Raw genomic sequence first — 13,384 nt, 5'->3', positions numbered from 1 at the left:
AACCACACTCTAGTCACCGTTACGACGGGTGTCCACTGCATCACCGTTCACTACGGCCGTTAAAATACGGGCACCGCTGTCTTAGGAAACCCTAGCTTAAGATACGGGCACCGCTGTCCTTGGAAACCCTAGCTTTACTCTCCGCCTCCGCGCCCTTCGCTTCCCGTCGGACTTCATGCTTCGCTGCTGGCTTCCGCCGTGACTGCTCTGACTGCGCTTGCCTCTTTTCACCAACAGGACCCGTTGAAAAGCCCTTTTCAGGGCTACTGAGGTTGACTTAGCGGTCAGTGCTTTCTCGGTGCGCCGGACTCACAGGCCTCCCGTTTACACCGAATGGGCCGATTGAGTGGAACCAGGGAGACGAAGCCGCCAGCCCCCCTGTAACGGGTCGGTTACACCCACTATACCTCAACTTGATTACCATATTCAAATAGTGAGTTATTTACAACTTGTTGAAAATGGCCCTCAAAATGAAATATTTGCGATCTAATATAAAAATAAAAATAAATCTATTTTCCAGGAGATAATTAACTTCAAATTCATTATTCAATAAACTAATTTTGTACAGCTATTTGCCCCTTTTTGACAAATTGAGATCCCCCATATACCAGCTCATGACCCCCTGTTGAGAAATGATACCCTTATTCGAGTTCCATAATCACGAGAGCAGGTTTAGTACCTACGATAGTTGTTAAAATATACTCACGTTTTGTCTCTATGGATGATGATGTCAGCATAGTATCCGGATTCTTGGTTCACATTTTTTGGGTGAGAGAAAACTGGAGTGACGGGAAGGATTTCAACAAACTCATTGTTATTTTTTTGCAGCTTCATGTAAGAGGCTGCAGACATGAACGCTGGAAAAGAGAATCAAATTATTATACATTGAGCTGAATTTAATTTCCATAGAAACAAAATGCTTCATTTCTAAAAAAAATCAAAGTAGAAATGTATCGAGACACTGCACACCATGGTGTATATATGACTTTTTTTCTTAAGATAACTAAAGTAGTGAAAGTGTTTTTTTTAAACCGCAACAGGCCAAGGGCTCAATTAGTGATGAATTAAAGTACAGAACACCCTAACCTTATGCACAAAAATAGAATAAGCAATATGTGTATATAAATAAATTAATATCGATACTAGTCAATAGGAAAAGGACAATAAAGGGGAGAGGAAAAGGAGAGGTTAAGGAAGAGAAATTAGATGTTTTTTAGGGCGTAATTTAAAGAAATCTACTGTAGAAACATCCTTGATACGGGATGGAAATTATTCCACAGTCAAGCTGCATGGACACTATAATATGAGTTAGAAAAGAAGGAATTATGGATGGGAATAAGAGGGTGCTTTGAGAGTGAGAACGAAGAGCCAAACCATGAATTGATAAGCGTTGAAATATAAGTACAAAGAAAAAAACAATATAAAAATAATCAACAATTTCAAACAAATTGACTTGAACAAATATAATTGTAACTAACCTATATCCGCTTCATCAGCTTCGAAAGGATCATCTCTTCCTTCCAGTGGTCCTGCTCCCCTACTCTCGTATATCAGGGTACAGTGGCAGTCCAGCGCCTTCTCTAGGAGTTCCATGATCAGCTCGTACAGCTGCACCGGGTGAGTGGGGCACATGTACGTTAGCACCCGCAGGTTCCTCTTGGTGTTTGGTGAAGACATCTGGAAATATAATACGCATACGTATTGACATATATTTGATTAACACATATGGAGAATATTTTAGGGAAGGCGATACGGAAGTTAAGGCATTTACAGGTCTTAGGACCTGGAACGTGAAGCTTAAGACTGATCATTTTACCTTCATGTAACAAAAATAATGATTAAGATACGCTGCAGTTGATCTACCAATACAGTGACCTATGCATCGTTAGGCGCGGAAAGGGAATGATGATGTAAAAAATGATACATTTGCATTCTTATGATTTATCCAAATATTTCCATTTTGGAGCCATTTTCTTTTAGTCGTAAATAACTGTGTTAGAAATTATTGAGAAACAAGTTGTGGTAGGACGTGATTCGATCCTCAGACCTTTGCTCTGGAGTCTGCACACTACTCACGGCGGCCTCCGTGGTGTAGTGGTCAAGACGCTTGACTCACACACGGAAGGTTCCGGGTTCGATTTCCGGTGAGAACACAAAAATTTAATGTAATTTTTCTCAAGCCCGGGTGATCGGTGATGTAATTCACAACTGCAATTGGGCCCCCTGGCCTGTTGTTGAGCAAAAAAATAAATTAAATTAAATAAATAAAAAAAATTAAACATAACCGATCTATACACTGTGTACGATTCTGACTATGTTTGAACTTCCATATTTCTTCAATTCTTCCACCTGTTGATTTTTGCAAGGTTTTAAAGAGATGAAACTTTTATTGATGTAGGTGAGATTCATCTGACTGAATTATTTCACTGAGATACTGTATATGCGGCACCTGAAAATATTTTCAATGTTTGTGTTTTTTGTTAGACCATTTTTGTTAGATCGACTAGTCGATCGCGATAATTACTATTGAAAAAAAATGTGTTTTTGAATTTTGAATATATTTTGTACTTCATAAATTATTTAAAATTAATTATTAATGAGCAATGAATCTCTATGTATCATCTTTTAAATGTATGTCCATTCAATCATATAAGTTTAATTTTAGTAAAACGTATTTTAAACTTGGCTTAAATATAATTTGTAAGGACTAGAGAAATTTGCCTCGAATCAAACTAAACAGCCAGAAGCCAGGTGCCAAACTAAAATACGAACTTTTCGTCATAATGCCGACTACTAATATATGAAGAAGAAATAAAAAACTTACTTATGGATACCATTTTTTTTAAATAAACTCGTCGCTTTTCAATTTTGGTAGGTAGTAGTAGGTAGGTAGATACGCCAAATAAAGTATGAAGAGTATTTAGAAATTAATGAACGTACAATGTTAATGGATATTTTTTAAAACTTTTTTTCCCGAAAAATAATATATATATTTTACGCGTTTGGTGGGAAATCGTAGGATTCGAATTACAGACTTAAATTTCGTGAATATTTGAATAAATACCCTTGCAGAAAGGGTTAAGTAATATATATATAATTATATTTCGTCTGTTAAAACTTTTAAGAGGATTATCATCATTAATAGATGGATTTCTCATCAAAAAGTAACGTGGAAGTGAAGGTATTTAACAATTAAAAAAAAAAACAACATTCTTAAGACACGGAAATATTCATATTTTATTAGACCTCATTTACATTCCTAAAATATGCCGGTAGCTTGATAAAAGTACCTGATTAAAATCACATTTTATGTGAAGCAGCGGCGAACAGTGACTTTTTAACAGGTAATATATATTTTTTTAAATTTGTAGGTACTTGCATGTTTTATTTTATTTTATTTCATTAGAAAGCCAACAGACATTTAAAAATTTATAAGATACAATAATAATCTAAATACGTATCATAAAGTCCAATTGCCTTCCACATAATATTGTTATTGTAAATGTTGTCACATAAAAATTATACATAATATAAAATAACTAATCATACTGGTGGTTTAACTTAAGCTGGCGCGTTGAGAAAACTCAGACTAACGCATTTAAAATCTACGGGATGTTGATTTTAAAAAACGTTGTATTAAATTTTAACCAAATGTGCTATCTTTTTTTAAAATTCGATGTTGGATTAGAGGATTGTGTATATGTAAAAAAATACAATGGATTAGGAAAATGTGTTATTTATTTACTAAAATATTTGTTTCATTATTTTGTATTTTTAAAATGTTGCGTTTTACTAATTTTACTAATGCGATTTTTTTTTAAATATATTTTTTTCAAAGTCAATTACTCTACAACTAAAATGCGAAGTTGTGTAGATTGTTTGAATTTTTATGAATAACAAGATTTATTGTTTATATTGATAAATTGAATTGTGCACTTATTGAAGTGTGTTTAAATATTTTTTCCGATATAATTTGTACTGTGCATTTTAATTACACTATATTTATTATTAACAATATTTTGAGTTTGTCCAAATTTTTGTAGACAAGGACTGGATTCAACTCCCTGGGGAGCTGTTTATATTAACATATTACAACAGAGATGAAGAACATTTAAGAAAAGGTAATATAGAAGTCTAGGCATCTACAGGGCTTATGACCTGTCAATGGCTGGTTTAAGTGGCCACTTTACACACTGTGTAACATTCACCATTCTGCCTATATTTGAACATCTATATTCCTTCAATTCTTTCATCTGTCGATCATCAACTATGCCGTGTGTTGTCCTTTTAAAGTGTAGAAATACTGCTAGGATCTTAAAGAAACAGGACGCAATCACATTTCATGTGTAATTAGCAAATTAATGTGTATATAACAAATGCATTACTAAAAAATTGAATTATTTTTCCATCTGTCAGATTGTCGAAGAAACAAAATGGAAATTTCGTTAGTGTTGCCAGGGTAGTAATTTTTTTAATCCTACTTTGCTAGGTGGATATTTGACCGACATTATTTTCAAAACATTAAATATTATTTAACATGATATAAAAATATACGTTTTATGTAAAATAAAATTTGTTTTATATTTTCAGTTTAAAGTTCATTCATTCAATTACTCTTATTAAATGACACTTTACTTATCTACTCTGTTGGGTCAGCCAATATTTCCGCTCGCACAAATTTTTTTTAGAGAAATTAACAGATTGCTTCTTTTTTACGTTACCATCAAGAAACATTACGCTGCGTGAAAGTATGGCATAGTGGGGAAATTATTGGACACAGTCCGATGTATTCAAATATGATTCTACGCTCCTTCTGGACTATTTTTAATTCTATGTTTACAGCGTTTGTTTTCTTTTTTATCGAGTGCAGCGTGCAGTATTATGCACAGTCTGTATCTACCTATGCAGAATTACAACGAATGTAATATGGCTATAAATATGAATACTGATTAGTAAGTCAAGTGCAGTAGGAAACCTTTTGTTCCTTCGTCTAATACCTTCAAAGTCGCGATGTATCGATGTAATTCAATTAGCAAGTCTAGTGGAGTCAGTAACAAGTTTAGTAACGAGCGCACATCATATTAACATATTATTTTCTACTAATGAGACACTGACATACATGTATACCCATATTACAGGGGCGAACCGTGTATAGAAGCGATTATGCGCAGCTTACCATTATATTTGACCAACCATAATAATGTTTTACTGTAACTTTATTTACAGAAAACAAATAAATAATTATCATTAATTTTAAATCATTTCCACCGTTTGTATTTTCATCCTAATATAAATATAAATTTTAATAAAGCGCGCCCAGCGCCTGCGGTGAGCCAAGAAACTAGCCGATTATTCCAGCTTATTTTTTCATACAAATAAGTATACTATATTTTGAATGTATTAACCCCAGTGCGGGTTTATTCTCCTAGATTAAAAACTTGCAGATTACACAAATTATTTGAAGATTCTTGATTTGGAAAACAGTATTTCATACATTTTTTCTTAAGGACTATTTTTTTTGAGATGGTACTTTTGACATAAGACCATAATTACTTTCATGCGTCATATTGCAGGACATATAGCGCTCCACGCGGCCGTTTTTAGCACTATTAATTACTAGAACAATGCGGCCACTTGACATTTCAATTGAATACCTAAAATCGACTGAATGAGGAAGTTCAGTGGTTTTTTTTGAATTTTTTATTTGTTAAAAGACTGTTAAACTAAGTAAAAAAATTTAAAAAAATAAAATTATATATCGTATTATCGGCGCTACGATTTTTCAAAGTTGAGTATTTCTGAAATAACTCGGAGTGTAACGTCAGAGGTTCATTTCCGCTTATTCTCATTCAGTTCTTCCCATTGGTCCAGAAGCGACAAGCAGACCGGAAATCTTCCATAGCTCTCAGATCATAGGTTGATTCACATGAACCAGTGACGTCATTTAAAGTAGTGCGTTTTTATCAAAATATTTTTTTTTTTTTTTTCTGTATATTTTCAAGAAACTTTGCCATACAATTTAATGATCTAATTTTTACCCCGCGTAAGAAAACATTTTTTGTATTCAATTTCCCGTAGGGCTGAAGTTCCTCATTCACAGTGGTATTTTTATTTATTTTTTAAATTAATTGTATAATAAAGTAATGCATAATATATTTATATAATATATTATATCACGAAGTTACATCGTTTGAGTTGATTTTATGGATGAGGGTTGTTGTATCACACAGAACCACAGAAAATATCAATTTATAGTAAATATTACTTTCATTATATTATGTACCTCCTATGTAGGTACAAATATATGGTATTTTTGAATGGCTTTCCTGTAAATAAAATCACAATTTGCAACTGTCATATTATAAAAAAAGTATTTTTAGATTCAAGTTGCTTACTGCAAACGTTTCTAACTACAGTTGTTCACCGGCAGTCTTGACACTTTAAAACAAGCTGTCTCAGCAGGGCCTCGATTATGATGGGAAGATAAAGACGTCATACCTTCACCTCGACGGTATAGTTGAAGATAAATTCCCTCTAGCGATTATAAAGATATATTAGAACCGACCCCCTACCTTCAAGTTTTGGGAAGGTACATCGATATGAATCAAGGAGAAGCGCGTACGCGTCACGGTACACATATCTACGCTCTAAAATGACATGGCTTCAGTATGACGTCATAGTTGAAGATAAAAGTCTCCCGACCGACTACAAAGGTACAATACCCCCACCATCAAGTTTTGATGTAAGTACATCGTTTTATACCGATGGGTCTAGAACCCCTCGATACGTTTATCTACGCATTAAAAGTGTAAAAAATTTGGTTCCACCGAATAATTTTTCCTTTAATTATGATTTATTAAACATTTTAATCGTTTTGGGGTTGGCACTTTTTTTCTTAAAAGCCTATTAAAACTAAGAAAGAAATAAGTAAGTTTTGAAGTCGAATTAAATTTCGACATAACTGTCACATTAATAAAACAAAGAAAAGAATTTAGTTATTATATTTTTCCATTTGTTTTACTATCTTTCCGAGTGTATGTATCGAGACGTTAAAGGAGCCGGCTTTGTAGTCGATCGGTAGATACATACAGACGATCGTTAAGCGTACCGTCTAGGTGATTTCCAAAATTCATGCAAAATTCATGTTCAAGCGAGCATTTTTTGCTTGAATTGGGATTTATTGGAGATTAAAATCGCTTTGAAGTGAGCATTTTTTATTACAGAAGCCTATTTAAAATATAAATGAGAACTATTTTAAATGTTAATGACGTAAAAAACGCGGACTAATTGTTTGCGGTCATTCTATTGGCTTGTTTCGATCATATGATGTCTGGCCAGAACAGCCGAGTTGAGAGGCAAATAGGCCATTAAAAAACGAAAAAGAAGAAGAAGAACGACCATACGATGTCGATATGACAAGTAGGTAGAACATACCGATTACGTAAAACATACCGATACGATAGTACAGAAGTTAAGTATACCGTCTCGATATATACAGATGAAGATAGCGTTCATAATCGAGGCACAGGGAGGCGATTGTGAACGCCAGCTTCATCGGTAGGTACAGATGAAGACGGTATAAAGTAACGTAGATATTTATCTACGAAAATGTATATATTTGTAAGGAAATTTAAAGTTTCTTTTTATTTATCAAGAACATACAAAAAATTAAATACAAATTATCAAGTCCTACTGACGTAAACCGTTTGAGAGACAAAATTTTGCTAAATCCTCGCAAATTGGACTGTAAAGTTGCAGCGTCTACTGGCTATTACGATGAAGAAGACATCGGTACCTTCTAAAGATGCCACGAATAGAGATTTGGCCGATTACCGAATATTCGGCCACGCTCTCGGCCGAAGCGCCTAATAGCCCCGCCACACTATGCTCCTTGCGCTGCTCCTCACTTTGCTCCTCGCGCTGCCGCCCTCTCGCCCGGCGTTGCCCTCTCCGCCTACACCCTGCTCTACTCGCGCAATTAATCGCACTTGTCATTCGTCTTTCTATACAATGGACGATGAAGCTGTGACAGCGTGCGCGCTATGCATTTTTAGTAAAAACCGACAAAATAGGGAGCGGTGGGCACGTCGAGGAGCATGACGTGCGGCATGACGAGTGATGTTGCCACACTACGTCTCTGCTTCCTTTCCTCGCTACTTCCCATGCCACTCGTTGAGTGTGTGGCAGGCCCATAATATTCGGCGGCCGAATGTTCGGTAAAAGATGTGCGCATCTTGCGCGTGATCTGTCCCATTGCGGTGCGTGCGGGGGTGACAGGGCGGGCGTATTTGTTTCATTTGCGAGAAGACTATGTCGCGACACGCGTTATTTGTTCATTATTACATAACCTTGTGTTACTAATAGCTCTTATTACTAATAATTTGCAAAAACCCATGTACTGTGTAACACTTATGCCTCGATGCCCAAAATCCCCTGACTCCGTCAAACCAAATCATCGAAAGGGTCGAGAGTTTCAAATACCTAGATAGATTTTAATGTTTCCAATATTTGATTGTTTCTGGACTGGCGCCTGAAGCGTAAGATTGATCACCTTACCCTTATGTAACAGATAATCAACATACACTGTATTTGGTTTAACAATGCAGTACCTTATGCACCACTGGGTGCGGAAATCGGAATGATATTGATGACCATCTTTAGCATTTTGCCTAAAATCGAAAGTAGGTACGTGTACGTATGTATGTACCTGAATATATTATCACGCGCCATTGTTCTTGGACTTTGCAACAATGGTGATTGGACTCATAAAGGTAATAAACCAAAATCAGTGATCGAACATCCCATTTCCAAGACAAACAAAAACGATTTTTCCGAGTACCTTAGCCTTGTACATGACACGTAGGGCTATTAAATACAGGGGTCCAAAAATATATAAAAAAAAGAATATAAAAAAATAAATATATTATTTTCTATATTTTAGTATTTTCCTAGTTAGGACCTCGTGTATCGTTACTGGGTTGAAGCTGTGCTATTATACACAGGGACATCTCCATGGTCGGTGGCCAGACGCGTAACAGCAAATTCAATTATATCAAGTTACTTTACAATTTATTTTATTTAAGTAAAACCAGTTTGATTACGCATAGGTATGAGGTTTTAAATTTGTGATTAGGATAGGAAAAACACTTACCTTCCGATTGGTTAAGATATTTTCTGTAAAATCAGACGGTATAGTGTAAAGAAAAAAAATCCGTATCTGCGCGTAGGCACACGAATTCGACACACGCACCTCGCATTTCTCAATTTTTATTTATTTATTTAAAAAAATAACATTTACATTACAAACTTAAATCTAACGCGTACACATGTACGTTATAAAAAGAAAACAAATATGAAAGTTTGTCAAAGTAGTAGGAGAATCCCGCTTTGGATACATCGAACAGAACAAAATTCACAGCGATGTTGTTCAGCATAGCGGTAGCCTTTCCAACAGGCGTAACCATCAGCAGGTTGGATTGTATATTGAAATATGAAACAACCTATGCTGACGCTGTCTCAGGAACATACAAACCAATGCTCACCATAATCTCAGGATTATCGACATACCGCGCAACAATAGAAAAAAATGTGTAGTCAAATACGCATTTCTTCTAGCCTCTTAACTGTTGTAGCCGAGCACACCCCGGACAAACTCGGTCGGGTAGAGGCAAGGATAATACCCGCACTCTCTCATGAGATACGTATTTTGGATTTTCTCTACATATATGTAGGGTTGTTAGTTGTTAGTCCATTATCGATGACACACACGTGCTAGAACGTTTCACTTGAAATAGTGTGTTGACCGAAGAAAGCAATGCCACAATTTTCTACAAAATTCAATACAACATTATAATGTATATCTAACAGTATTGCACAAAAATCGGGAGAATTGCTCTGCAGTACATTTGCATAGTCTCTACCATGAAGAAATGAACCACAAAGAAACGTTGTCTATAAAGAGACCACAGGACTCAACGCCAGTCAGTCAGCCCAATAAGTTCAGTTCAGTCAGTCAGACCAGCTCGACGAAGTCACTCAATTCCAGCATGTAGTTCAAGTGCAGTCTCTTTAACCCATCATCGCTGCTACGCTTAAGCTACACAACCAACTGCTGTGTCTTATACGCCAGCATTTAAACCGCAACTACGTATTCTCTGTCAATTTCTAACTGGGGTAGAAACTTCAACCTTCAACAACCTAATTCCTACATATACGTATAATAATATTTGAAATAATATTGAATTACTGATCATTATCGTCGTTCATCACCTCCCTTCTTCGCACCCAGTGGTGCATAGGGCAGCAATGGTAATTGTAATATAAGTTATTATTAAGGATCTTCTAGGGATGGCGCCGATGCATGGAAGATGATGTGGATGCCTTACCGAGAGAGGAAACCGTAGGGAGCATGGCGCCAGGCTCGTTCTCTCCATAGGTACATCTTTAGTCTGTGGTTCTCTCCTATTTCGGCCGTCAATCAGTTAGCATCTAGGAACTCATGTTTAAATATACTTTTCTGTACGAACCGAGTAATTAATAAAGGAAAAAAAAAAAAAAAGGTTTTTTTTATTCTAACGTAAGGTCATCCATCAGCCTCGGCGAGTTCTGCTGATTGGTCAGTTGACTCACCTCAAACCGGAAATCTACAACACATCTTTTATCATCAGTTTATTCGGAAAAACTAGTGACGTTGTTCAAAGTATTTCGTTTTTATTAAAATATCTTTATAATTTTTTTTCATACATTTCAAGAAACTATGCCGTACAATTTAATGCTCTAATTTTTACCGCGCGTAAGAATACATTTTTTGTATCTAATTTCCCGTAGGGCTGAACTTCCTCATTTTACCTCGATGCACGTGTTGATACGAAACCGGTCGGTAATTAAATAAAAAAATAAATTTACAATATTCGAGTTTGTCCAAATGTTCATAGACAAAAGACTGGATTTCACACCCTCGGGGGTCATTAAGATTAAAAAATTACAACAGGCATGGAGAATACCTTAAATAAGGGAATATGGAAATCAAGGCATTTACAGGGCTTATGACCTGTCATTGGCTGGTTTAAGTGGCCACTTTACACACTGTGTAACATTCACCATTTTGCCTATGTTTGAACATCCATATTTCTTCAATTCTTCCATCTGTTGATTTAAGTGAAGTTAAAGAGCTGAAACCTTTATTGTTGTGAAGAGATTCATCTGACTGAATTATTTCACATGCTAGGCAACGCCTGAAAACAATTTTTCAATTTTTAAACTTCTTCTTGGACCAGTTGGTTTCATTAGAATTGAACAACAGAGATGAAGAACATTTAAGAGAAGGTAATACAGAAGTCTAGGCATCTACAGGGCTTATGACCTGTCAATGGTTGGTTTAAGTTGCCACTGTGTAACATTAACCATTCCGCCTATATTTGAAACTCTATATTCCTTCAATTCTTTCATCTGTTGATGTTTGTTAAGTTAAAGCGCTGAAACCTTTATTTATGCGGGTGAGATTCATCGAATTGAATTATTTCACCTACATATTAGGCGACGCCTGAAAATCTTATTTTTTCAATTTCTATACTTCCTTATGGACCAGGTGGATTTATCAACAATATTTTGAGATTGTCTAAATTTTTTTACAAAATATTTTGATATTAACAGCTCCCCAGGGAGTTGAATCCAGTCCTTGTCTACGAAAATTTGGACAAACTAAAACATTGTTGATAAACTATCTTAGAATCCATTTAAATGTGCAATAGGTATAGTCATGGCACGACCTAAGCAGACATGGCAAGTATGTCATCTCAAGTCAGGAGTGATAGCATCGCTTGTTTCTTGAATGCTTGCCTTTGCTGTGGTAGTGAGATCTTGTTACCTGTTCTGAGGATCCTTGGCAGATGGAAAAGAATCTGACGTTGGTCCTAAAATTTCCGACAGCGATGACAGCAATGGTACGCAAGTTACGGTGAGGTACATTAAGGTTAATCTGAGCAAGAAAATCATGGGCATCTAAAGTACATTCACGGAGACTGAACCGCTGTGCACGTGCACACCACGAGCCCACTGCGTGATATCGCACGATTGGCCCATTTCACATTTAAGATATTTATTGTTCTAGAACTATTTATTTATTTCATGCCCGGCAAACGCAATAACCAGTACTCTATAAGACCCACTAATCTCCAGTCGATTTCCTTTTGCAGGTTTTTTACCTCAGAGTGCTCGCTAAATTGAAGTAATGATTTTGATAAAATTATCATTAAAATCTCTTTTGTTAAGTTTTACTATACTATTTGAATCGGGTTGTGGTCCCGTGGCTAGTGTTGCGGACTCACGGATCAGAAGTCCGAAGTTCGAACCCCACCTTTATTTCCATTTTCTAATAGTGAGTTATTTACAACTCGTTGAAAATGGTCACCAAAATTGAAATATTTGGATAAATTATAAAAAGCCTTTTTTAAATTATTATTTTTAAATTTGAAATATTAACCGAGGCGTTTTTATTGATATTTTTATTAAAATCATTAACTATGTAGTTTTACAAAAAAAAAACCAAAAACATAAATATTATCAAATTTAAATATGTACAAACGAATCTAATAAATGTTAATCCACTATAATTTTACCCTGCCGTTTAGATTTAGATAAAATGTGTGAAATAGGCTATTCTCCGTCGGATATTACGCGGGTGGTTTATTTATTTGAAAATGAACTAATAATGAACAGAATTTATATAGTAAGATATTATTTTGAGAAGGGAACATGGAAATCAAGGCATATACAGGGCTTATGATCTGTCATTAGTAGAATTCCGATACATTATGTTTCCTTCTCAATCATTTTCCTCACTGTTGCAATAAATTTCGATATTTTTTAAATGTAAAAAACACGTTTAACAATGTTATTCTCACCCTTGTTAAAGAAACGCGCTCAGTTAAAGATAATCCCTTAGCAAAACACCAGTAAACTAAACTTGACAGCCTATCTGACAATCAGCTGATTTTGACACAGTTAGCAATAAACCTTCCACACACACTTATCTTTGTGACTAAAGTATGCTAGTATTCAGCTTAGTACCAAGTTATTGCGTGAATACAAATTTAAATGATACGAGTAGTGATGCACACAATCGGTTAAGACAATCGAATAGTAATATTATTTGCACAACAGGGAAATTATCACATACTACGAATACCGATAAAAACATGTTAAACGGATTTAGAAAAATCAATTGTATTTGAAAATCAATATGGATATTGTGGAGAAATCTTTTTATATACGATTTTTAAAATAAAATTGTTAAAAAATATGTCTTTGCAAAAACGTGACATGACAACTCTGACGTCGAGATTCGTCACGGTGTTTTATTTAAATTTAAATACTCCGAATCAAC

General features: G+C 35.3%; 1 protein-coding gene across 1 annotated transcript; it reads right to left on the bottom strand.

Annotated features, from left to right (window-relative positions):
* Nucleotides 1-706: 706 nt before the first annotated feature.
* LOC148270905 (uncharacterized) lies at nucleotides 707-13,073 on the bottom strand (the record flags this gene model as incomplete). The annotated part of the gene is made up of 3 exons (XM_088242073.1): nucleotides 12,903-13,073; nucleotides 1,479-1,677; nucleotides 707-857 (listed from the first exon to the last, which is right to left on the bottom strand). Coding segments are annotated over exons 2-3 (350 nt in total), but the record flags the coding sequence as incomplete, so codon positions are not given.
* Nucleotides 13,074-13,384: the final 311 nt, after the last annotated feature.

This window comes from Micrasema longulum, unplaced genomic scaffold (assembly GCF_059751315.1).
Source record: "Micrasema longulum isolate JH-2025_06_02 unplaced genomic scaffold, ASM5975131v1 h1tg003270l, whole genome shotgun sequence".
Taxonomy (NCBI): Eukaryota; Metazoa; Arthropoda; class Insecta; order Trichoptera; family Brachycentridae; genus Micrasema; species Micrasema longulum.
Note: the sequence above shows the minus strand (reverse complement) of the source record. Positions and strands in the feature narration are given on the sequence as shown.